The 27383-nt window shown below is 39.0% G+C and overlaps 1 protein-coding gene across 5 annotated transcripts; it reads left to right on the top strand.

Annotated features, from left to right (window-relative positions):
• Positions 1-248: 248 nt before the first annotated feature.
• On the top strand, positions 249-25547 carry LOC306733418 (uncharacterized protein). 5 transcript variants are annotated; one of them, XM_079214650.1, is made up of 35 exons: positions 249-592; positions 4618-4818; positions 6237-6287; positions 7457-7582; positions 7698-7724; positions 8744-8770; positions 9361-11226; positions 12607-12744; positions 13708-13914; positions 13998-14060; positions 15879-15917; positions 16345-16377; positions 16477-16545; positions 16967-17008; positions 17143-17202; positions 17810-17857; positions 18012-18065; positions 18150-18197; positions 18281-18550; positions 19222-19269; positions 19355-19393; positions 19575-19607; positions 19976-20026; positions 20103-20150; positions 20328-20369; positions 20563-20610; positions 21849-21896; positions 22033-22080; positions 22190-22234; positions 22360-22476; positions 22603-22638; positions 22952-22996; positions 23096-23122; positions 24704-24748; positions 24989-25547. In XM_079214650.1, exons 1-35 carry the CDS (start codon positions 574-576, stop codon positions 25141-25143), a joined length of 4263 nt encoding a protein of 1420 aa, XP_079070776.1. In that variant the 5' UTR covers positions 249-573; the 3' UTR covers positions 25144-25547. The 5 variants fall into 5 exon arrangements, with proteins under 5 accessions (XP_079070776.1, XP_079070775.1, XP_079070778.1 ...); XM_079214649.1 differs by having other exon boundaries at positions 20085-20150; XM_079214652.1 differs by lacking the exon at positions 6237-6287 and having other exon boundaries at positions 20085-20150.
• The last annotated feature ends 1836 nt before the right edge of the window (positions 25548-27383 follow it).

Here is a 27383-nt window from a genome sequence, read left to right as displayed (position 1 = left end):
CTAATAAAACAAATAAGATTGATCATTCACTGCAATCACGTGATCCAGCAGCAACACTGGCTGGTGGGATAAAGTTTCCCCGAAGCTCTTTCTCTCCCAATCTCTCTCTCTCTCTCCTCTGTCTCCCTTCCATCGTCCGTTGGCGATCTAATTCTGTCGGAGCGGGTACAGGGGAGGGGAAAGGGGGGCTGCTCCTCTACGACCACAGCACCAACCAGGCAAAGGGCAAAAGACAGTGACCAGCTTCATAACTGGGTCTTGGTCCGTCTCCCTGGCCTCATCACTGGGACGGCAGTCAGCTCTCTGGACCACCTCGCACTTTGGGACCCATGAAAAGCATCTGACTTTTGGAAAACGCAGATTTGAGAAATGAGAATGGGAAAAGATTTGTAGCATTACCAGTGTTTTTTTGTGTGCATATCCTCAGCAGCAGCCATTCACTTTTTATCCGACCGTTTCTGGAGTGGAATTAAAACACTGGGATTATAAACGTGCAGAGGAGTTGAGGATCTATCATAAATATTTGTCTTCATGGCGACTTAAACCGCACAAGGGATTTACTGTTGCGACACTATGACTGAAACAGTTGAAGGTAAAGTATGGTTTCATAGAGGCGGCCTTCCATAAGGTATATTTGTCAGCTCTCTGTGTGTTTTGTTGTGCTGTCTGGGGTGTTGGGAGAATTTCATGATTAGTATCTAAAAATATGGAGCTATCGTGTATCCGTCTGCTATTTGTAATGCAGCTTTAAGACCCTGGTGACGTCGACAGAGCCGTGTAGGACCAGACAGCATCAACCGCTTGTTGCATGGAACCATCCACTGATGCAGTTATTGTGCTTTTAAACTTGTTTCATGTGCATTGGTGATGGTGGTAGTAACACCTTGTGCTCTCATTTATGGATACCGTTTATTGAAGGATAAAGAGTAAACAGTTTAAAACAACTTAAAGCGACAGCTTACTTCTTCTCAAACTTTGAATTTAGCACTAAAACAGTTGCGCTGTGTGTGGAAGGAGGGGAGAGGGTCTGTATTTCTGACAGTTTTTCGCTCGTGATCTAACTTCGTACATTTACATTGAGGTAGAAACTAAAGATATTTTTTATCTCATTTCCACTAGATAAGAAATATCACCTTTCCGGACCTTTTGGGGCTCCGTGGTTCTCACTATTTCTGGCTTATTAAACATAGTCTCATGTTTTCTTGGGTGCAGACTGTACTTTGTGACTCTCCAGTTTGTTGGAGAACACCTTTAAGATCGGCCTTTTTCTTTTTTACAATAGATGCATTTCAACAAGTTTCAGGTTGAAACGCATACAATTCTTGAGTGTAAATGGAGTTTGATGACCTCAACATCGGTCTGCCTTCAACCAGGCAAGGAGAGCTGATTAACCAGAATAACAGGCTGCAGGCCTCTTAATTAAGATTGTTTCATCGTGTTCACCACGTACATTCGTTCACTGCGTTTGCTCAAGATCACAAATGATGACACACGTTCAAGTTGCTCCCCTGGAACACCTCTCACGTCTTCATCTGCAGAGTGAGCTTGAGACGAGAATGTAAAACAAACGCTGGTGAAGGCATTTGGTTAATTAAAAAGCTCTGGAAAACGTTAGTGAGTGGAGAGAATGAGCCAAGAATGAACTTCATAAAAAAAACAAAAGCAAAAAAATGTGTTGTTATCTTGTGGTGTTAATATTCATTTCTCAAATACTATCTCATTATTTCAGTATATCCAATTGTTGTCTCATGATTAAGAAACCGTTTTTTGTTTTATTCTGTATAGTTGTTGTTCCTCTCGGGTACCTCCTCCCTCTCCCATGGTCACGAGTACTGATCCCTGAAATAACATTATTATTGAATCTCCACAATTTCGTGCTTTGAAAACACACAAGAACAAGTTGGCGTCTTGAGGTAATTAGGTCAAGATAACAAAATCTGATGAATTTGTTATCTCGTGATAACGGACAATACGATTTTATTGGAAAATTTAACTTTTTTTTGCAAGGAAGAAAACACATATTCTTCTAATGCACTAATACTACCATGCATTTCAATTTAAAAGACTATTCAAAAAGTCCAAAAGGTATTGATTGCATAGATCATCACGTGTAAGTTTGTGAGGCAGAGAGCAGATCCAATAAAAATGTGTGACTGTAAAATAGAAAAAGTCATGTGGAAAACTAACATTTATTTGCAATTCCGTCAGTTTTGTACATTTGCACATTGTTGTATAGATTACTAAATAATGGGCGTGGGCTTTTTTTTGTAATATATTAAGTATCGGATGTCTGCACTTCCTGTTATCCACTTCCTCGCACTCATTATTGCATTCTGAATGCTCTAAATGGACAGTCTGAGCAACACTAACATGACAGCAAATGACAACCCTAATGCTACAGTTGGAGACATGGAAAGCTCACCTGGTCATCAGCACCACCGGATCAACCAGCCGGATCGCTCGGCTCGGCTCCGTGCACTCAATAAGGAAATGTTCTGGCTGCTCTCCGCTGTCGGGCAACCACAAACTCCTCATGGCTGCTATGAGCTGAGCTGTCATGGTGTGGAGACAGGTCGGCTATCAAAGGAGGAATCGCACACGGACGGCTGGTCAAGCCATTTAGAGCTGGGTTTAAAAAGTGATGCTCAGCACAGGTATTAAAATGAAGGAGGGGGGGTTTAACACATTATTAATGTTTTAATGATAATGATGATTCATTGATAATGTTCTTTTGGCACCTGAGGAAAGGTCAAAGGTTGAGTGGAAACCATGGTGTCAAGGTTTCAGTAGCTTATTGCTGTATCATTAGAAGAGGGATTGAAGAGCTTATTTTGTTTGCCTTAGTACAGAAAAACATGACAAAACCAGGAACATAAAAAACACAACAATATTCAACAAGATGGCCACGGAGCCATGATTTGACTTTGCATTCTAAGTCTGATGGTTGATGCTGATGTCCTGGCTGAGCTGTTGCTCTCCAATGTAAGAGAAACAATACACTTTTAGGTCTTTTAAAAAAAACACACAGCATGAAGTTACATTTAAAGTCGAGATGGAATCAATAATGTCCTTTTAAAAAAATCTTTTTTAGATCACATCCCCGGTCATATTGTGTATTTATACGTCAAAATCTTCCTGAAGTGTGCTTACGTAAGCTAGTACCAACTGGTTCATATATCAGATTTATCACTTATTGTTTACAGTTCGATTAAATGTTCTGTGAAGGCCTTTTTGTGCTTTCACGGACCGTTTGGGCCTCCTTGAATGTGATTCAGTACAACTCAGACTACAGACGGAAACCCAAATATTGTCCTGTTGGCTTCAGATTCTGCAGTAATTTGCAAAGTATTTTTTTTATAGAGATTCAATTAAATATGCAGGATTTTATTTAAATCTGTCTTGTAACTGCACTCAACCACTCAACAATGTGATATGTCACAGCACAGAATCAAAAGATGCTCTAACTTCCATTTCACATCCAGGGATCTTTTTCTGTATATTTGTCTTTGAGCAGGTTGTTAGTCTTTCTAAATATCGCCATGAAAAAACACACAACATTAATTCAAACTTACTTCATTAAACAGACGTCCTGTCGTCCCACAGTAGGTTTGTGCATGCTGGGAGTCATGGACGTGTGTGTGTGTGTGTGTGTGTGTGTGTGTGTGTGTGTGTAGAGCTGTTTGAGTCAGCAGTAATGGAGAAACCAGCAGTCGCTGCCAACCGGCAGCTGAAGAGAGCAGACAGGTGGCCCGAGCTTCATTAGCACAGCAACAGCACTGTAGCTCCCACAGTGTGACTGGCTTCAACTGGGAAAACTAACCCTTTATCAGTAGTATAGTACAGGTACAGGACCAGTCGTCTCTTACTACATTTTATCATCTTCAACCGTATAACTTGATTTAAAGCAAGCGGAAACCATTGGCTGTAATAACACGAGCATGCAGGACCGGAGAGTCTGTTGGGAATGCTGTTAGAAACGTTTTACCTTTCGACCACAAAAGCTGCTTGTGTCATTTCCTGCATGCTTTTAAGGAAAAACACTTCCTCCTCCTTTCATAATATACAAGCAATTATATTAGCACTAGACAAACAGGTGAATGCAACAATATCAGTTAAAATGCCAGAATATGTGCACTGAATTTAAGACATTAATACACCCCTTACAGTGGAATAAAAATAAAAATGATGGGGCTTTTTGTTCAAGTACATTTATTTGATCAAATCTATTTTCTTGTTACTTTGAAGATGTTGATGTAATCATAAAATACGTAATTTTATTGAAACATTGATGTATCAATCCTTATAATCCAATAATATATTCTGAAATGGGCAGTTCTGCACAATGGGTACTTTTGTTTTTGTTACTTTAAATTGTGTTGCGAAAACTTAAATGCAGGACTTGTACTTAATTAACAAAGTATTATTTTCTACACTGTAGTATTGCTACTTGTACAAGTACTTTTTCTACTTTTAGTAAACATAATGGAGCACAATGGTAATTTGTAGAAATGTAGAAATATTAATATGAATTAGTGTGTTGAGCACATAGAATATTCTGGGAATAAGAAATGAACCCTGTTCTGTTGAAGGTCAGATCCCAGTCTCTTTGCTCCTCAGCGCGCTCGTCCTCCACCACCACCACCATGGTCATCGATAGTAAGAACGTAGACGCTCGAGGGCCCAAGAAGAGCTTTACGGATGACCTCCACTCGACCTTCAGCTCCCCGCTGGCCTGGATCCTGGTTCTGGCTCTGATCATTACGTGGTCTTGTGTTTTTGTCATCATGTTTGACCTGGTGGACTACAAGACCGTGTCAGGTAAGGAGACGAGTCCGCTGTTTGAGTTCTGGTTGTTGAGGCCTCTCAGGTGGGAACAGTTCAAGGTCTATATTCCTGGGTTGATCTCAGAAACATAGATTTTCTGGCTCACCAGGCTCTTTTCTGGTGCCCCACATGTGGGCCAGATGGGCTCGGTTTTGAGGGCTAGACTCGGCTCCAATTAACTCCAGTCCAACAGGTTTTTAGGGAAGTTGGTGTAATTCATTATTCTATAAATATACATCTATTGAGGGATTGTAAGCGGATCTGTTTTCTACGGCAAAGTGCAAATTATTGAAGCGATATGTTGTAAATGTCCTGAGTGCAGGACGGAGTTCTCAGGGCTTTGGACCGGACTCACAGATCTTTACGTTTGATTAAACATTTCCAAGGACGTATGTTTGGTTTCACAAAGGGTTCATGACGAAGCAAAAATGTATAATATATGTATGTATGGATATACGCACAAACAGCAAACAGCCGAGCAGATGACAACTGATGCTTAATGTAGTATAACCGTTGCACATGTCTCATATTATCAATAAAGTTTAATTAAAGTTTTTAGACAGAGTTAATGTCAAAACAAACATTGGACTTTCAGTGTTTCTTCATCCAGAGTCAGTTATTTTGAAAAAGACAGATGTGAAGAATCGACTGAGAAGAGGTCTTTGTGTGTTTATATGATCTGCAATGTAACAAATTATTAATAATTGTTTAAAGTTTCCAGCAAACCACAAGTGGATTCTAGTCGAGCATTTAATGACTACTGTCTGCAAAGTTGTGACGCAAGAAAGACCCAAAAAGTAGAGACATATATATATATATATATATATATATATATATATATGTATTTTGTCATATCATAAATGTATCTTTCTCTTTCTTCATTTTAGTACTCTGTCCATCTTAATGATTATATAGCACACTGGACTATAGATACAAACTAATCACGTTACTTGCTCATGTGACAGTGGCATTACTAAGCATTGGTTCCATTTCTCCTCACATAAATAAAACTTCATTAATTTCTCCTCCAACTAAATTTTTCTAACCTTAACATCAACGTCTGACTTTATTCCTCCTTCATGTCCGAACTAATCACACAAGAGTCTCACCGCAAACAAGAAGGAAACTGGAATATTGTAGCAAAACCACAACGTGGACTACAATACGGCTCATAACATATCATTCATGTTCACAAGTTCACCTTGAAACAAAGGGCGGAAAAAAATCAGTTGATATCATCAGAAATATCAACTTCTCTTTTGTTTTTTTCTGACAGTATTAATACAAATTCAGTGCATCTTCATCATCACCATCACCATCCCATCCCGGAAGCCCCTCCCCCCTCTCTCTCTTTGCTTCACCACTCTGCTCAATGTCTTTGCTTATTGCCGCTGTGTTTCTTCTCCAACCAGGTCGCCTGCCTCCTGTCGTTAGGAAGGTTTTAAAGGATTCAGGCCGTAGAGGCAAGGCACCTCATCTGCTACTAACATCCTCCCCAACCAGGAGCTTTTTCTAAAAGCCGCTGATAATAACTGTAATAACTATAATAACTACTAATGATCTCACGTTGGATGCTGGTACTAGCTGTCGATGTTAGAAAGTTCCTTCAATACTGACAGTCCTTCAGATATTGAAGATGTTATAAGAAAACAAGATGTTTGTGTAGAAGAAATATTTCTCTCAAATCTCAGATTTTTTTTACATATTTTTTTGTATTTTTTGTAATTATTTGTATTTATCTATATAAATACAAAAAATTACAAAAAATACAAAAAAATATAAATATTTATTTGCTTCAGGTGAGCTTGATTTACCAAAGCGGTGCTTCAAGATACTAAAAAAAATTTAATAAATCAATCTCATCTGAAATCTGCATTTGACTGCTAGATTTTCTTTTTCTACATCATTTATTTTTGCCTGACGGCTTCTTGTGTGGCGGCTTCTCAGGGCTCGGAAAACTTTGAAATATACAAAACTATTCTCTGTTATTCTCTATTCTCTGTTGACAGCCACGTTTAAGTAATGCATTGGAAATAATATGCATTTCTTTAATATCTAAATATGTTTTATAACAACTCCAATGATTGAGATCTATGGAACTGCCCTGATTGAAATTGAACCATGTTTCAAAAGCGTTTGCACTGAAACACCGGTCCTCCTTCATCAAACTGCTGCGGAATTGAGTTCATATTTGAGCACTGGGAGACTCCCAGTCTGCTTAATATGAAGCAAAATTCAAAACATAAATGTGATGAGAATAATCACTTTGGAACTCCAAGAGTAATAACTTGATGAAAGACGGTCAATGTGATTTCTTCAAATGCTTTTTGCACAGCACTGTGCGGTGCATAGGCCTTCTGCTGTGGTTAAACTGGGAGGTGGGTGATGCCTGCTCCCACTACAATATTGATTAATTCCTGAAATCCAGATTTCGGCTCCTGTAGCCCCACCACAGTTTAACCCTTCGCTCTAGAGCTCAAGTTTTCTGCTATTTCCCCAAATGCAGAAGAATGTCCGCATTGGGGAAATGTATGAGTAAGAGTTCAGAAACTCTTCCTGAAACTGGGTGTGTTTGGATCAACTCCCATCAAACTAGTCGACTGACTGACTGTCCGTGTTCCTGCTTCACAAGGAGGCCTCAGCAAGATCGGCTCCGACCCCCTCAAGGCGGTGAACGAAGCCATGGAGGAATCAGGGAACGTGATGACCGTGATGTTGAAATTTGTCGCCAACCTGGTCGCCCCCGAAGAAGACGAAGGTGCAGCCGCTGTGCACGAGGGTGGAGAAGCAAACACAGTGCATGCATCATAAAGCTAAAAAAGATGAGCTTTTTTGTCTTTGCCTTGCTTTTGAATTCCTCTCCTCTTTTCTAGGAAATCTTTACGCGGTGAGAAAAAAAGGTTTGTACCGACGCAACCTGTTGATGCATTTCCTGTTGCGATAGTCATTCTGCTGCAGCCGTGTCGCTGTGCATGCTTGAGCCGTGTTACATGTGCTCTTCTTTATATTGTACTTTTAGCAAATGCATAATCTCAAACAAGCATCTCACAAAGGAATTTAGTTGGTTAAATGCAGTTCATAATACTGAACCGCACGTGTACCGTAATTTGTCCTCACTTGACTTCACCGGGCAAAATCTGTCATTTGTAAAGGCCTTTGCACACTGGGGGAGCGGGATTTTTCTTGTCAATATATATTTTAAACTAACACTATTGTCACACAGAATGCAAATACTACGCAGACAACCTTTTATATAAAAAAAACCTGCAACAGTTGCAAATTTGCACGAAACATTCGCAGCTGAGTATTTAACATGTCCGTGGCGTTTAATCGCCCCATCCCGATGTGTGAAGGCCTTCGAGGTGGCGAATATGATCTAATAAACTGAAATTAATGGGTGAAAATTCATAAGGTGGATAACGGCGCCACTGCAGGAATTGTCTACCTTCATAGAGATGAACATAGACGCTGTGGCTGAGGGACTGAGGGACTGAGGGCTTTGTTTATTATGGAGTTTCAAGCTCACTTGACGTATGAACCATCTCAAAGATTCAAGATGGTTGGAGGAGGAGCAGGAGGTGAAGATTAAGAAAGCGAAAGGTATTTTATGATGACTATTTTCCATGAACATGTGGCTTAACTCTAGATGGATATGATCAATCCTGTCCCTCACCCTTGCAACAGTACTCAAGGCAGTACATAAAAACACTGGCAACAGTCAAAAGGTGTGTGTTCATTGTTCTGCTGTTCTTCTCATAAGAAGCTTGCATGTTTCTCACTTCCTGCTTCCACGGAGCTAATACACTTCTACTAAAACGGTACTTTATGTGAATTAGCATCCAAACGCTAACATGCTCGATCCTGTTAAATCAGTATTTTGGTTTAGTTTCTGATTTCCATTTCTCTTTCTGTGTTCCAGGAGAATTTCTACCCTCCCGAAGTAAAGGTATGCACCTCTGTAAACAAGCCTTGATCGTGATTGTTTACGGACTAGAAGAACAGGGGATAGGTTGACCGTGATGGGATGCTAGTTTCCTTTTCAACGTGTTCGCGTGTACGTGTAAATTAATATTATAATATAGTTTGTCAACGTTGTGTTTGCAGCTTGTTCTGCTGCTCTGAAGAAGCCGAAATAAATCAGTTCCTGCAGCTTTAAGTTGACTCATTGCGTAACCAGGCAGCACAATACACTTTTAGTTAGTTTTTTTTAACGGCTGCATAACTATTACTTTAGTTACTTTTACAACACTGTACATGTTGATGTGTAAGATTTAACTTGCTCATTCATAATAAAATATGTATATTCAATAAATTAACAATAGCATGACTCACTTACGTTGTTATTTTTTATTGTGGTTATATATTGACATTATTTTTGAGCAATCTAGTCAGGGAAATTTCTCAATAACAAGAGATTTGCAACGGCTTTATGATTTGTTTGATTCATGTTTAAACTTCATAAATAAACATTATAATACCAATAATACTAATACTTATAATACCAGTTATAATAATAACATTAACATGCTTCTGCAGTTATAGGGATGCAAGCAAAGGCAAAACAACCGGTGATTGAAGTTGTAGAGGAGGAAGAAGAAGAAGAGGTGGGAGACGAGGAGGGAGAAGAGGGAGACTATGTGAAGGCAGCTGGGGAGGAGGAAGAGGAGGAAGAGGAGGAAGAGGAAGAAGAGTATGCAGAAGAGGAGGAAGAGGATGAGGAGGAATATGATGATGAGTATGAAGAGGAGTATGATGAGGAGTATAAAGAATATTATGAGGAGGAGAAAGCTGACAGAGAGGAGGAGGATGAAGAAGAAGAAGAGGAGGGAGCAGAAGCTGTAGACGAGGAGGAGGAAGAGGAGGAGGAAGAGGAAGCGGCAGATGAATTTGAGGAGGAGGAGGAGGAGGAGGAGGAGGAGGAGGAGGAAGCGGCAGAAGGAGTTGAAGGAGAGGAGGAAGAGGGAGGAGTAGAAGGCTCAAGAGATGAAGAGGGAGTTGACACTGCTGTTGATGAAGAGAAGGATGAGATGAAGGCAGAAGATGAGGAGGGGGAGGAGGAGGAGTTGAAGGTAGCTGCTGAGGTGGAGCAAGATGAGGATGAAGATGAGGAAGATGAGAAGGAACCGGAAGCAGCTGCAGCTGAAATTGATGAAGATGATGAAGATAAAGTTAAAGAGGCTGACAAAGATGATGATGATGATGATAATGAGGATGAGGAAGAAGAAGAAGAAGAAGAGAAAACAGATGCTGCTGATGACGATGATGTTGAGGAGTTTGAACATGAGGCTGAGGATGAGGATGAAGTTTCTCCTGAACCTATCTCCACTTCCGAGGATGAAGAGTCGGTGTCTCCTGACGCTCTTGTTGTCATCAAAGACGGTGACGAAGACATAGCCCTGCCCGTCGAAGACGACGGAAAAGATGAAGACGACGAAGATGATACCAGTGACGACGCATTCCCTGACACCTCAGAAATCAGTGGATCGGCACTTCTCTCCAGTGAGGAAGAGGAGCGCGAGAGGGGCGAGGACGACGATGAAGACGACAAATTAGCTGAGGGCGTCGCAACATCCGATAGCGACGTCGTCATCGCAGACGACAGCGATGACGACCTGGAGCTTGATCTTCCTCCTGTTCTTGCAGCCAGTGAGGATGGTGAAGATCATAAACTTGCTGAAGAAGGTCTTCCCCCTTTACCTGTTGCGGAGGAGGAGGATGACATTGATGATGATGATGATGATGATGATGAGTATGATGAGTATGAACACCTGGACGAGGCCGTCAAAGTTGCCGGAGACACCGAAGACGCTAATGAGGATGATGATGATGATGATGATGATGATCTGGACCAATCAGACGAGGACATCTCCGTCGCCACCTCGGAGCACTTTGCAGACGATGAAGATGATGAGGAAGACAGTGACCTCAGAGACTTTAACCTTGACTTTGAGCTCGACAAAGAGGTCCGCCTTGACCTCGACGACGACAAACCCGATGATGTCATTGAAGAAGACATCCATGACGACGATGATAATGATGTTGACGATAACGAGGATGAAGAGGAGGGTGAACTCCCTGCCTTTGAGAGTACAGACAGCGGAGTCTTGGGCGATGAAGATGACGATGACGACGTTGCTCTTCAAACAGATGAGGAGACCGTCTTCAGCGGAGACATCTCCTATGACATGACCGACGATGATGAGGACGAAGATGATGAAGATATCGATACCGGCTCATTTAAGTTCAACTTAGACCAAGAAGACGAAAAAGAAACATTTGTTGACGCTCCAAAAGATGGTGATGATGATGATGTCTCATCAGAGTCCTTAGGTAGCGACGATGAAGAAGACGACGATGATGATGAAGACAACGATGATGATGTTGATGAAGTCTTGATTGCAGGTATAGTCCAGAACTATTGATTATTTTTATAGCCAAATACAATCCTAGTTTATGATTAGCTGCCAGATGTCCAAATGTTCAAATTAACTTTATTGACATCAAACACATGTCAACAGTTGAAATATCCTTCTGAGTTGATAATATAAATATCAATTATATATCAAAGCAATACTATACTAGAGTATGCATGAGTAGTGTACTATTTTCTGCATATTTATTAAGTTTTATTTACAACTTATAAGATACATTTATTTTGTATTCTATTTCCACGGTGGCTTTTTAAATAACATGACTAGTTTTTATTAGTTACTGTTTGTAATCAGCACATTTATTTAGAACCGTTACAATGTAACTACCAGTGTTGGGGATAACGAGTTACAAAGTAACGGATTACAGTAACGATATTACTATTATAGGTAACGAAGTTAAGTAACGCATTACACTCAAAATATTGGTAACAACACTACTTTACTAGACCTCAGGAACGCGCTTTCCTGCGTTACCCAAGCCATTTTTACCAGTCCGAAAAGTTCTCTTTTAGTGGCGCGCGAGTCACACGACACTTCCTGCATGAACAATAGCAACAAGCTGCTAGCTAGCGCTGCTGCTGCTACTGCCCCTCTGCCCAAGTCGGGTGTCGAGCCTGGTCCCGCTACCTTTGGTGGATTTCGGGGAATTAGCGGAAGTTAACGGAGAGCTAGCGGAAGTTAGCGGGGAAGTGACGGAGCGCTAGCAGGAGCCCCAGCCGGCTACAGCGGGGAGCTAACGGGGACTCTGACCGAAGGTAGTAGCGGCTCGTAACCCGACGTTTACGGTAGATTGTTCACACAGGAAGTGTCGTGTGACTCGCGCGATTATTATTATTGGAAATTATGTTAATTAATAATAATAAATTATTATTGAAAATTGAAAATAAAGTGATGAAAGGGCCATGATGTTTGTCCATGTATCTTTGCAGTTAATTTGGACATTTGCTTAAAAAAATGAAAAGTAAAGTAACTAGTAGTGAAGTTACTTTTCAAATGCAGTAACTAGTAAAGTAATCTAGTTACAATTTTCAGAAGTAACTAGTAACGTGTAACTAGTTACCTTTTCTGAGTAACTACCCCAACACTGGTAACTACTTAATAGCTGACCATTATCAGGACTTATTGGACACCCTGCGGACAATCAGAATTGAGTATTCACCTGGTAAACGTGGTACACAAATGTAACACATTTTATTGCTGTGGTGGATCTCAGTCATTTATTAAATTTAGTTTTATTTTTCCGGTCACACCTTCCAGGTCCCTGACTGCCCCTTCCATCACAACACATACATTGTTTACTGGCTTTGTTATTTTGTTATTAATAATTATATAACACTTTGTGTATTTGTAGCCACCGCTGCAGCAGCCTTCACTGTCCAGCAGGAGGCAGTAAAGACTGAGACAGAGGCAGATGAGGAGGATGAAGATGAGGACGCCAAACAGGCTGCTGATGAAGGCAAGACTGAGGAGGCAGAAGCAGAAACAACCCGTGAGTCACAGCTGATCACTACTCATTTAAACTGCTTCTCTTTTTTTATCGGCAGTGCCATCATTTAGGCTGAAGTAAAGAAATCAATTATTTTAAAATGCACTTTATTTTTCATCCATGTGTGCTCAGTTTTATGTATGAAACCTTGTTTTATTAAGAAGACAAAAATCGTTCTTTAGCCTTTCTGTGTTCTATACATAACTTTAGCTAATTAAATGTTTAATACATAATGCATGTTTTTCAATTTCCCTTACTGTACTTTTTTAAAGAAGCCAATATAATCTTTTCACATGTTTAAAAAAAAATGTAATGCTAGATTGGGTGTTTTTTAATTTCTAATCATCCATTAGTCTTCTATGCGATTAGCAAACACAATGTACCATTAGAACACTGAGTGATAGTTGCTGGAAAAGGGCCTCTATACACCTATGTAGATATTTCATTAAAAAACACCTAGATTCCACCTAGAATAGCCATTTACCACATTAACAATGTATAGTGTATTTCTGATTAATTTAATGTAATCTCCATAGAAAAAACTGTGCTTTTCTTTGAAAAATAAGGACATTTCTAAGTGACCACAAACTTTTGAACGGTAGTGTGTGTATATATATATATACATATTGCATATTCTATTGCAAATTTCATATATATATTGTTTAATTATGTATTTTACTATTGAACTGTGTTAATTGTCTCATTTTGATATAAATATACAGTTATTAAAAGCAGGACATGATGTAAAAAAAAAAAAATCAAAACATGAGCACACTTATCTCCATTACACCATATTATTATTATTATTATTATTATTATTATTATTATTATTATTATTATTATTTATTATCTAAGTTTTCGGTCACGAAACGTTGTTGCGTCTTTTTTCATCGATTGTTTTTTGTTGCTCATATTTGTCTTTTATCAACTGAGCCTACAAAGTGACGTTGCCGCTTTCGCCCTCAGCCACCCGCCGGCCTGCCGCCCTCGAGGATGACGAGGAGCTGACAGCTAAACTACAGAAAACTGTCGACGCGCCTGTAGGCGAGGAAGAGGAGGAGGAGTACGGTGACGATGACGAGGAGGAGGGCGAGGAGGAGGACAAGGCCACGGTGGACGTGATCAAACCCGTGCCGGAGCCGGAGGAAGAAGCACCGAAGGCGGAGCCCGCAGGTCAGAGAGCCGAGACAATCGCAGCTGTCACATCCCACGTATCACCTCCGCTGTCACTTCACCTGCATGCCTTGTGGTTCCAGTTTGTCCCTGTATGAGCTCTGCAAAGGCCGAAGAGTCCGCCAGCAAGACCGAGGACAGAAAAGGTTTGAGCCACTCCTGTGAAGTTTGTTTTCAGGCCACAGCACTGAGAACATGCCTTCTTTTAGATTAGAGGAAGAAAAGCGTCCACAATACACATTCAGGGGTTTTTTCTACTACTTTCTGGATCTGTAGATTTATTCTAGATACACCAAAAGTTACCATTAGATGATGCCTCATTTGCATTTTTAACATAAGATGTTATAAAACTTGTAATACAATAAATGCTCCTATTAATGTGAGTATTGGACTGGTGAAGTTTCATGGTGATATCTTAATCTTAGTTAATGTTTTGACCCTATTCACCTGTAGAGTCTTCAGAATGTGTGTAATGTAACTAAACATCTCTTTAAAGGACACGTTCTCTCCATGAGTTTGTTATCAGACTCATTTATATAACTTTACTCTTTCATCCCTACATATATTCTAAAGGTTTATGCTGAGGGGTTTGTTCACACAGCATTCAGAGCCTCATTTAGACACATTTATTAATAAAAACATGAAGAACATTGTTTTCTTTTGTATGGCTGTTGGCAGTATTTTTTGATTCATGGAGTGATACAAAGAGAAATCCCAAAGTCTCTCTGTAAAAACATGTTGAACCTGGTTTTTGAACCTGCAAATGTATCCGAATTAGCACAGATTTAATAGGATACTGCTTAACCTCTTGAAAATTATTCTTTTTTTACGTCTTTACTTTATTCAAGTAGTCGTATGAACCCCAAATGAGTTATATTACTTGTATTATTTTATATCATTTTTTTTCAGAATTTATTTGTGAATAAAATGTATATTTTCAAAAAAATCACTTTTTTTTAAGATATTTTCATCATAACTATTAATGTCCAGCATGATCTATGCTGGATTTCCCCCCCAAAAAAGTACCCGACTTTTACAAACTCCATGGTTCAGGCCCTTACCAACATCCCAAATACTAATAGAACACCTTTTTGGAAAGCTTAGAACCTAAATAATCAGAATCTGCAACGAAAACCACTGTAAAACCAAGCTTTGATATATTGGGAAGGTGTTTTAGTCAAAAAAAAAACGTGTCGTTCGGTTCAAAAATAGAAAGGTTACTTGTTTTATGACAATACAGTGTCTCACCAGAGGCTGCTGGGTATTAAAATTTGCATAAGCTTTCCCCCTTGCTGTGTGAGGTGTTTCTAGAAATGTTGGCGGTACACGTAAGTCACAGGAAGCGGATTTGTGAGACAGAGAAGAAAAAAAGAAACCTCCAGCCGATTTGTGATTTTACAGGTACTAATATTGAGTTTGTAAGGTTTTTGATTGCTTTGTTAGACTCCCACAAGCCTGTACGATTACTGAGATGTGTTTGTTAGGGAAATCCGACTTTGTAAAGGGTATTTATCATGGATTTAGTGAAACCTTACAGCCGCCGCGGCAAGCTGACGGAGCAGCAGTATAGTCAGCGGAGTTTACGTAAATACTTAAACTTAACAGTTACTTTATTCATGTTTTACACCATATGTATCTTCTCACAAGGGTTGTGGAACTGTAGGACTTTAAATGAAGTTAAACAATGATGTGGTTCTGGAGATAAATAAGGAAACGTTCAAACAAAATAAAATCAAAATTGTCCGAAAACAGGCACAGCGGTGCTGCTTTGCCTTGCCGTAACTGCTTAATTTACATATTTAATAAGATACTGCTTAATTTACATATTTAATAAGATACTGCTTCATTTACATATTTAAACACAACATTTCCAAAAACTTGTAAAACACAAAAACAATTGTCTTAACGTAAGTAATCAACTAGGGAAGTTTCACAGTTACATACTTTTCTTCACCCTATTTCAGAAGCTCCGAGGAGAGTTTCAGCCCTGAGGAGGAGAAAAGGTAACGCACAAAACTCCACAAAACTCCAAACTCAAATTAAGTAAATACATGATAATGAAGTAAATGTTTTAGGGCTTTTAGGCAACACGCATCTCTAAATGCAAGCTAAATGTTAACTAATGAACCAGGTTGGACTGAGAATTTAACGAGATTTAACTGTATTATTTCACATTAAATTACACTTTAATCCCTTCACAGTCGTTAACTGTAATATTGCACAATGTCCTACTCAGAATTGTATTGTATACTTCACTATACTGTAATTCCACAGTGTATACATACTGCTCTAATAAGCTGTTATTTTACTATATTTTTTTGCAAACATGCCACAGCAAAGCTAATGAGGACTGTGATGGAGTATTGTGAAGTATAAAGATCCTTTAATTGTCTAAGTATCCATTCGTAATTATTATAATTTTTTTTTAAGCTGAGAAGACCACCAACGAGCCAAAAAGGAAAGGTAACGCCTAACTAACACTGCAACACACCATCCTGTGTGTACAAGTGTAATATTTATTCTGACTGGGATATGATCAATGAATCATGTTGTTGCATCCAGGTCTGCCCAGAATTTCAATTCTGCCGCCAACAACCAGGAGGATCAGGAGACTTCCTCCTCCTTTCAGAGGTACCCTCGCTTAACTGTCTATTAAATATTAGGCTGCAGCCAGACAACATGTTTATTACTGAGCTTTAGAGGTGCTGGGAGGTGGATGGACAGAGCCAGGCTAGCTGTTTACCCGTTTCCAAGATTTATGCTAAGCTAAGCTAACCGGCACTACCCATGGCTTCATATTCATCGTACAGAAATGACAGTGATATTAAATCTACTCCTATAACTCTATGCCAGGAAGGACATTCCCTAAAATGTTGATGTGTTCCTTTAAATTGACATTGAACTTTAAGAAAACATGCAAAGAAAGCTGCAAAGATATCATGTTAATAATTGTAACGTTAAATGTAGCTTTCCAGAAAAACATTTTCTGTAACAATTTCTGTCACAATTTAAATTCATGGGATGTTTTCTCTTTTTAAATTCCAATAAAAAGCCAGGAAAGTGGAGAAGGCTCCGACCAAGACTCCCAAAAAAAGTATGTGGACGAATGAACCACCATTGAGTCATATTTGCGCTCATTCTCTGCTAAGAGTCAAAGTATTAAGATGTTAAACTGTTGATATAAACTTTGTCAAGGCTTCTGTTGTTAAGTCAAATTTTATTTATCAGCCCAATATAGCAAATCACGAGCGCCAGGGAGCTCAGGGAGTCCTAAGAGCTTCAATTCAGGTAAGAAACACTCTGCAGAAGGGATCCCTCTCTCAGGACATATACACACACACATACACACATTCAACTACCATTTACAATAATTGTTTTGTGCAAATAACCACTACAGGTGACAAAAACAATGTAAATAGATAACATTTATAATTTTTAATGGTTTACACTGATCTCAGAGCGGAGGAAAATAATTGCCTGGAGCCTTTTAGAGCAGCTGCTATAACAAAACAAAACAAAAGCGATCTGTATTTACCAAAATTAATCATCAATGAAAGGCAATCGGTATAAAAACGGGATCAGGGGCATCTCTAAAAGTTGTATTTTGTATCTTTTTTGTGCCGATCCAATCTGTGACTTAAAACCGTGATACGTTCCGAACCGTGAGTTCTATGATCTATTGCACCGCTTATATTCATACATGCATACATGTATACTTATATACTACATGCAGAGGTCCTTGAGCATGCAGTAATACATGAGCACAAAAATATTAGGCTGATGGGTCCAGCCGATGTGATGTGAGATCAGCCGTGGACAGACTCAAGCATGCACGCACACAGACAACCTGGTGGAGAATTTTTTTTTTTTCATCTAGTCATTTTTTCTTTGACAGAGACAGAGACCAAAAAACAAGAAGAAGTCCCAGAATCTGGACAAGAAGGTGAATTACATTTAATTTAATTATTAATTAATATATATATATATATATATATATATATATATATATATATATATATATATATATATATATATTTGTGATATATATATTTGTGCATGCACAACAGCCCCCATATAGTTTCTTTGCTCTGTTTCAGTTGGCCCTTGCAGACCTGCACCGGTCTACTGCCCGTCCCCACCTGGCTGGTACGGTAAGTACCAACGTGATCATACAGGAAGGTAAACATCTGCTTTTATAGCGACGACCTGCTTCAAAATACACGTTTATCTTCCAGTTCATCACGTCGTCACAGACAACCCGTACCCACCTCCGACCATGCCAGGTATATACACTGTTGTCATATTAACCAGTACAATTTTTCCCATTCTCTTCTTCTGGGAAAATTACAAAAACATATTTTTCCAGCTCCCTCGGCTCCGGTTCTGACCGCTCACCCGGTCCATCCCGGAGCTCCAACACCGCCGCTCTACCAGCAGCAGCCGATGCAGCCGCTCTACGCTCAGTACCAAATGTATCCACCGATGCAGCCGATGATGCAGCCAGTGATGCAGCCTCAGGCGGAGCCGGTGCAGCCGGTCGCACCGGGTGAACCAATCCAGCCAGAAGTCACGGATGAAGAGCTGGAGGTCCAGACTCCGGCTGCTGAAGCTCAGCCGGCTGAGGCTGCAGTCCAAGGTGAGAGGACACGATTCAACCAGACCCGAGACTCACTGTATTCTTCTTATCCAGTACTAGCGAAAGCTTTCAGTCAGTCTGGCAGAACTATTGTCTCTCAGTCTTCTGCTAAATCTGTGTGTGTCACTCAAAGACATATACAACTGATTTGACCAGGTAAAGGTGTAGAACTGTGCACAGAAGAACTTGACTTACATAAAGCAAAATGGTCTATGCACCACAGAGGGTCATAGTTTATTTGTATATGGGTTCTCTCCTTTTAATTCACATTTGAATGCACTATAAACAAATTTGGAAGGAAATCAAAACATTTCTCGTGACAGAAAAAAAATAAATAAATAATAAATTTCTTCTTTTCCATTCCCTTTGGGTTCTTCGTTAAATATTATAGTCAGAATATGTTGCTGTTAGGGACATTATATTTTAAATGTCATGCAAATTGAGGTATGTATTTTCAAGATTTTTGATCTGCTGGGATGCAGAAGGTATACAAATATATAAATGTTAAGTTTCTATTCAAATCAACATTGAAAATGTAACTTCAATCTCTAATAAAATAATGTTGGTTGGTACATACTTAATTTTATTAGTATAGACACATATCTTTTGAAGAAAAACATATCTTAAATAATATAATAAAACCTTAAATTTCAAAGTCTTCTCTCTTAAAGAACCGGAGATCGTTGAGGAAGAAGTGATGGCTGCCTCCATCAAGAAAAGTAATTTGTTGTTAAACTCACATAAGTAATTCATTTTCTCTTAATTAATGCTGTAAAACAATAATCAACATGTCATATTTTCCAGCCGCAAAGAAGAAAACCAGGGCCGCCGATTCAGAAAAAGGTACAGTGTGCGTCTCCAGATCCACTGAGTGTCAAATGTGTCGGTAAACTGGAGGATTCTCAGTGAATAATTGCAGCTGCAGCATTAAACAGTGATGCACAATGGCACAATGTGCTGTATGGATGCATTCAGCATGCAACATTAACTCTGCATGGCCGTTCCACTCCAATTATCTCCTCAGAGCCAGCAGCAGCCACCGAGAAAACAAAGAAAGGTAATTTATGTTTACAACGCAGTAATTTGCTTTTTTATAAAGGCGCTCACACTTGAGTGTTGCTACAAATGATGCAGACAGCAATTTGAGCTGCGCTCTGCTGTAAACGTGCACACACAATTACACACTCCAGGAAAATATGAAACATAATTCAACAAAAAATGTTCCAAATCTAGACGCGGCTGCTTCGATTGACAAAACCAAAGCGGCTGCTGCCGCGGAGAAAGGTTATTAAACTCTGTGGTTATCTTGAGGAATCTTCACTTTAATTTAGTAGAGAAATAAAAAATGAATGCAATAAAGAACAAACATTTTATCATAATTAAAACACGACACACGCTGCACTCAGTAATTATTTTTTTTTGCAGAGCCGACAGAAAGAGAAGAGAAAAACAAAAGTCCTGCAGTGGCGAAGAAGGGTAATGGACATTTTGATGGAATATAAAGTTTCTATACTTCACATGAATAATGTGTCAGCTGTGTTTGTTTTCACAGAGCCAGCTGTAAAAGAGAAAACCAAACCTGTTGCAGTGGCGAAGAAAGGTATTTATAGTTTTCACCTCATTTAAACTAAATAAAACAAGAGAAAACAAGTTTCTTAAAAATATATAATATTTGCTTACGAGAAGGCTGAGAAGTAATCATCATTAATGTGAACATGGCTTTAAGAATATACAAATGTATGGCATATCTTTTTGTTTTATATCTTTGTTTTTACAGTGCCAAAAGTGAAAACCAAACCAGTTGCAGTGGCTAAGAAAGGTAATGCACGTTTTAGTAGAATATAAAGTTTTCACCTCACATAAACTAAATAAAACAAATAAAGTTCCTTAAAAATATACAATATTAGTCTACGAGAAGATTGAGAAGTAATCATCATAATGTGAACATGATTTTAAGATTATATACTAATTTATGTTATATCTTTGTATTTTTTTATCATTGTTTTTTACAGAGCCAGTTGTAAAAGTGAAAACCAAACCTGTTGTAGTGGCTAAGAAAGGTATATGAACATTATAATTCTGAGTTGTGACTTGATGTCTTGAAAGTTTGTTGTCATATTTTATGACTTTATCACCCTAAATGGAAACAAAAACAGATTTTGTGTAATTGTGGTTTTATAAATGTAATTCATGGTGCTGTTAGATTGCTACTAGACAGTATACAGGTGTGTTTGGATCACACAATTATAAAACAATCATATACAGCCATCCAATTCTGCAAATAGTATAATACTAATAATATTAGTTTATCTGACACTGCAAAAATACTGGTGTAACAGGCCAAATTAACTCCCGCCCAGATTAAACCTGGGTATACTTCAGCCCAGGCCCGAGTATACCCCTGGGATAAAATGTCTATACCCGGGGGTGTAAAATAGCCTAGGCCAGACTATACCCCTCCAGGCAGGGCCGGTCCTTCATATAGGGATCATAATGTCAGGTAATCTTGATAGCTAACGTTACGTAGCCAGTGAAAGGGTGTGACGTTCGTTATTGCCATTCAGTCAAAACTGTCATCAGGCTAATTTTAGATAAACATAGCCATGTTCAGCTGTACCGCAATTTGCGTCTTTTTCGTTGTGTCATGAAGTAACAACATTAGTATTGGTGTAGCGTGCTAGACAGTTTAATTAGATCTGATTCAACTAATCAACAGCTATGTTGGAATGAAAAAAGTATGTCAGGCTGTCCAAATACACCACAATGCTACTGAGAAGTGTGGTAGTAATCTTTGATCTTTGTGGATGTTTTGATGTTGTTATCAGTGTTTAACTTTGAACTTTGATACTGTAGCAAGGTCTTGCTAGTCTTAGAAGTTGAAGTTTCAGGACGTAGTAATCTTTGATCTTTGTGGAAGTCTAATATGTTTTCTGTTTTAAGTAATACAAGTCTTTGTTTTAGAGTTTTAAGATTTAAGTCAGTTAGCGTTCTCACTTAATTTATCTGACAAAGCTGAACCCCCAATAAAATGTTAAAAAATTAAGTAATTCTTGTGTATATCACTCAACACTACTGACCCCAGGTATAGTCCGGACTGGGGGTATACTATGGCCTGTTACACCGGGTTCAAACACAATGAATACACAGGCAATTGTTTTAAAGAATATTTGCATTATAGTTTCGAAAGTATCAAACTATTCTGCACATCCCTTCTGATAGAGGTTATCACCATAATGTGAAGATGGATTGTATTAATTTATATTTTGTATCTTTAAGTTAGTTGCATTTGATTTCACAGAGCCAGCTGTAAAAGTGAAAGCCAAATCTGCTGCAGCTGCTAAGAAAGGTATAACATATTTAAAATTCTTAAATTATATGAAAACTAATCCACCCCCCTCCTTCATGTGAAAGAGCAGCTGATATTTCACTAATAAAGCACATGATTGAGGACACTAATCGCAACTCTTTCCTCATAATTTTAGAGCCTGCAGCTGCGCGACAGAAGAGGAAATCCTCCCCCGAGAAGACAGGTAACGACACGTTGACGTGCATCGATTAGCAGTGAAGTCGGTCGTCGTTCTCGTCAGCGACATGAAAAGATGATTGGAAACTAATTGTTTTTTTTACTTCTCTGCGAAGCATCGCCCGTCAGGAGCAAAGTCAAAGCTACTGCCACAAAGAAAGGTACAACAGTTCACTAACATGGCATTCTGGCAATTCTCGCTTGCATTATCTTCTCTGATTATACAGATCCTAAACCAGATTTTGGTTCGAGTGTAAAATTAAAATCTAGGCATTCATTTTGTCAGATCCAGATCTGCATCCACAGCCAATCAAACTGAGAACAAGACTAGAAGCTGTAAGGAGGGTGAATGTAACATCTCAGGCAAAGGAGGACAAACCTGCCAGATCTTCGTCTGAACCGGGTAACACCGGTTTCTGTTACTTTCTTTTCTCTAACGTGGAACACGAATGATGGTTCAGAATTTTACTGGCATGTGGGGTTGTGCAGGACTCTGATTCTGAAACATACATTTCTTTTTTTATTTCAGCCAAAACAAGAACAACATTATTGGCGGGCATGAAAAGTGAGTAACACCGGGCTTTAACACTACATTGTCCTGTTTGTCACGTAACTTCAGTACTTAGGTAACACTACATTGTCCAGTTTGTCACGTAACTTCAGTACTTAATAAACATCACTTAACACCACCTATCTCTCAAAATCTTTCAAATTATGAGATTAAATGGGCGGTTTTCTGCATGACAAAATTCCAATTAGGGACATGCCAAACGGCATTATTCTGAGAGGAGAATTATATTACAAGAATATTAAATGTACACCACAATTACACAGAGTTATTTGGTAGGATGTAACGAGGCTTGTCTCTCCTCTCGCAGGCAAAGCTGAGAAGGCTGAAAAGAAATCTGTCAAAGAGGCTCGAGGTATGGATTCACAATTAGAATGTGATGCGTGATGAGGACGTTTGATCGTTTGATCGTTTGATCGTTTTCTCTCTTTTTCTCCCCTCTCTCACATTTTAGACGAAGACAAACATCCATCACAAGCGAGTGAGTATGAAAGTTATTTCTCCACAAGCTTTGTTGATAAAAAACAACAACATGATCAGTATTCATATTTCTCCAAAAATATGTTAAAGGCCTGCACACTTATGCTGTGTTCAGACTAGGCGACTGTCATAAATTCTTGCCGTGACTCGGCCGAGAGACATGAAAGACTTTCCTGTCTGTGACGACCTGCATGATGTCAGCGAGAATGTTGTTATTAATATACAAATTTGTCGAGAATCATCATCGCCTACATGCAATATAAAATCACAAGTAAAATCAAGGTGAATGTCGCTCAAGAAATGCGATTAGAACACAACTACAACAAAGGAAGACTGCCGTAGAGCAAATTGAGAAATCAGAAAAGCCCTTAGTGACGGATGTGACTGTTTCTCTGATTCCCCCTGGAAATATTTTCATATTCAACTATGATAAATATATATATATATAACAAATATATTTATTTACATTTTTAGATATATTTATATAAATATATATATATGATAGTTGGATATGAATACAGAAATATGATTCCCTGGTATTCCTTATCCCAGTTTATTCAAAACTTATCAAAGAACATTTATGGTCCACTATAGTCGACTAATAGCAAATGAATAAGCTGCATTCATTCATATACAAACGCCTGTAATTTACCTGTCGACGCCAACCTAAAGGAGCATTTGTTTACATGTTTTACACTTTATGCTTGTTATTCATAGAGAATGGAAAGAGAGCTCCCTGTAAAGCTTAAGGTATTCAGTTAATTTCCCCCACCTCTCCTCTGGTTGACTCAATACGAATTTGCTTAGAATTTAATGAGATGAGCTGATTGAGACGAGATTAGCGGCCTTTTTCTGAGCCGCCTCGAGTCATCAGAAGAGATTATGGCCTTTGATGAATACCGCAACAATAATACTTAGCCGGATTGATTAAATCCATGAAGCAAAATCCATTAAATTGAGCATTTAGTGTCCCGTTCTTATTGAGTCATCCAGTGGAGAATCAACACTCCCCCACCGCCCAGAGTGACTCTTCACTTTCCTGATATTAACATCTGACACACTTTTTCCTCTTTCTTATCAAAACAATTGTAAGGTGTGCTGCTTTTTTGGGGGGGATTTGGGTTTTATTTTTGAGATGCCACTACTTTATAGACATGATCAACCAATAATTTAAGTTGTCTGTTTTATGCATTTTCTATTTTAGAAGTTTCTAGAAAATGTCTCATGGTTTTAAATAATGTACTTTCCTACATCAAATCACAGTTAAAGTCAAACTGAAATTGCATTTCTTCTCCATAAATCTGTAATGATGTCGCTGTTGTGCTCCCGGCCAATAAACACACACATGACAATTGTTACAAAGTAAGTCAGTACAAATATCAAGGATGTTGATTTATAGACTTTGGACTTTAACAGGAGAGTGAACGTCATGGATTCAACAACTTGTTTGAATGAAACCTTTTTCTCTCTCTCTTTTCTATTTACATGCATGTCGTCCTTTTTTTCTTCTTTCTCACTCACACAGACTCACACTCTCGTACCGACAATATATGAAACTGTGTTTTCATCCCATTTCTTGCAGAAGAAATCCAGACTGATGACCACACGACGGAAAAGAAGAAACCGAGTAAGAGTTGCTGAAATTCCATAATGTTTTAGAATTTCTTTTTCCTTCTTGTGTTGAAAAAATACTTCTTAAGCTAAATAAACAGGAAAACTGAACTTTTGTGACAATCATATACAATATGATGCATTGCTGCAACTTAAACTACCCAACAGGATATAAAGGAGTTGCATTTAGCTCCACACGTCACCCCATTTCTTTATTTCTTCATTAATCCTCTTTCCCTCCATCTCGTCTTCACAGGCCAGAGATACTTCCAGTGCATTTACATCCCCGGTAAAAATGCCCAGTACCCCTTGCGACCTTTGACCCCGGCCATGTCCCCCGCCATGATGAGCCCTGCGATCAGATCCATGTTGGAGCAGCAGCAGAAAGCAGCGAGGGCGGCAGGCCAATAAACCTGAACTCTCACCTCACAATCTGACGAGCACTGCATCGCCCCGTCCAGCAGGAGGAGATGTTTATTTTTCCTCTCACAGACAGATGAGAGTGTAGGGAACTATTTTGTCTTTTAATTTATTGATGTGTTTATTTCCTCTCTGTGTGGCTGAGCTCCTGGGGTTCCTGTTGATAATTCCCAATCTTCCTCTCAGCTGATGCTTAGATTACATATAATATCACCAAAAGGATGTACATAATGCTTGATTTCGCAATTTAGATCGTACATACACGTGCATACCTTTTACTTCTGCACTCGGGTTTAATATAAGCTTTCTGTGGTGCCCTAATTTAGCTTTTATACTGAAAGGCATTGCAATTATGCACAGCAAAGTATTTTGCATCAAATGTTAACGGAAAATAAATCAGGAAACTATAAAGAAATGAGAGAAATAAAGAATTATTTAGTATTTTTATTTAAAAAGCATAAAATATTACTTGAAGGCGCTTAATGCATATTAATTAGAATAATAGTTCCCATCAACAGCTTCTTTCCTCTTTTATTTCCCGCGTATCAAGGTGTGCTTTGCTGCATCTGCGAGAGATTATTAGCATGCACACGTTTGAAGGGTCGGATCCCAGGAGCTCCCACCTTTTGATCCAAGCAGCCTCCCCATCTGACGTTGAGTCTCATCAACGTGGTAAATGTTGCAGACGGATGCTCGATGATGATGAGAAATCTTCTTCTTCTTCTTCATGACCTAATATCAGACAGCAGTGAAGCGGAAGATGAGCTCATCTCTGCAGGGCACAGTTTTTAAAACATGCTTTATTTAAATGAACACTTTTGGGCCCCTCCTCTAATACTACAAATATGTTATGATTTGAATCCGGATATCTTTTTGTATAGTTTACCTTTCATTTTTTTCCTCATGCAAATCTTGATTGTCAAAAATTGTGGATGACAACTCAGCTTTGTTTGTCTAAACGAAGTGCAGTTTGTAGAATCGATGCCGTCATATTTCTGCAAATTTGATCAGTCAGGATCTCAAACTGTTTAAAGTTGAGGTGTAGGTGTAAGACATAATTAGGACTGCATGATGTATTCTTGGGGTCAAACAGGAAGTTGGCATCGCTCTGGTTCCCTCTACAAAACAGCAATGATATTTTGTTCTATTGGATTTGGATCATTTTCAGAAAATAAGCTCTGTGTCAAACATACGTTTATGATACTGACACGATTTCTTCAACAAGATAATCTTCACAAATGAACGCCACTTCTTACGATTTTGTTTTTGAAGCATGAGTAAAATCATCAACTAACGTTAGGCTATAGAGTAGCTCCACTACAGTCACATGACTTCACGTCTCCACCACTGAGCTGAGGGAGGACTAATGTTCTAGTGAGGACTTTTAGTCGTTTTCATACGTCATTTTTATCGTAGAACAACACGGTAAAATCTCTTCAGCTTGTTTTAACCAGCAAAAAATAAATATTTCATGCTTCTAAGCAACATAACTTATTGGCTTTGAGATTAGGGAACCAGAAGTGCCAAACTGCTGACTCATTTCCTGTTTTTAGGCCCTCGACAGTCCTCCAGTTATTCAAGGTGCTTAGGTGTCTGCACAGCTCAACTCGACGATGTGACCAACTAAAGAGATGCTGTGGTGTCCGCCACAGTGGATAAATGTCATGTTAATCATCGGCTTACTTACAGCGCCGGATGCATTGTTATATGTTCAGTTACCTCACTCGCTCTGGTTTTGCACCTTTAGCAACGGCGTTGCCTTGTTACCGCTGTGAAACCGGCTGCTGAGCATTATCGGCAATTTTAGCTTCTTTTTTTTACTGAACTTAACTACAAAGAACCAAAAGGTTTAATCCTGGGATACGACGTGCTGTGGAGTTCAGTTTATTCACACTTACAGTTCCGAAGCTGTATTATTAATTCCTCTCATGTTTTGCGGTGTGCGGAACTCGCACTAGTTTTCTTCCAGTTGAATAGCTTGTGGACGGGACTAAGAGCAGCTGTTAAACTGCAGACTGATGTTTGAGGTGTGGCAATAATGTGGGGCTGTATTTTGAGCCCACCGTTTATTAATCATTGCATTGCAGGTCTATGACACAACTTTTTCAGGGTTATCCCCCAGAAAAGTCTTAAAGGTGTTTTCAGACCGAGCCCAAAGCTAATTTCAGAGGCGACACAGGTTACATTACATTTCATTTAGCTGGCGCTTGTATCCAAAGCGACTTACAATA

This window comes from Taurulus bubalis, assembly GCF_910589615.1.
Source record: "Taurulus bubalis genome assembly, chromosome: 3".
Classification (NCBI taxonomy): domain Eukaryota; kingdom Metazoa; phylum Chordata; class Actinopteri; order Perciformes; family Cottidae; genus Taurulus; species Taurulus bubalis.
The sequence above is the reverse complement of the archived record's forward strand: the minus strand, read 5'-3'. Positions and strand labels throughout refer to the sequence as shown.

Excerpts from the sequence above, each read along its gene's own strand:
- LOC306733418 (XM_079214649.1), top strand. Across the intron at positions 11,227-12,606 it reads TGATGAAGTCTTGATTGCAG|CCACCGCTGCAGCAGCCTTC; the intron begins GTATAGTCCAGA and ends GTGTATTTGTAG. Across the intron at positions 24,749-24,988 it reads GACGGAAAAGAAGAAACCGA|GCCAGAGATACTTCCAGTGC; the intron begins GTAAGAGTTGCT and ends TCGTCTTCACAG.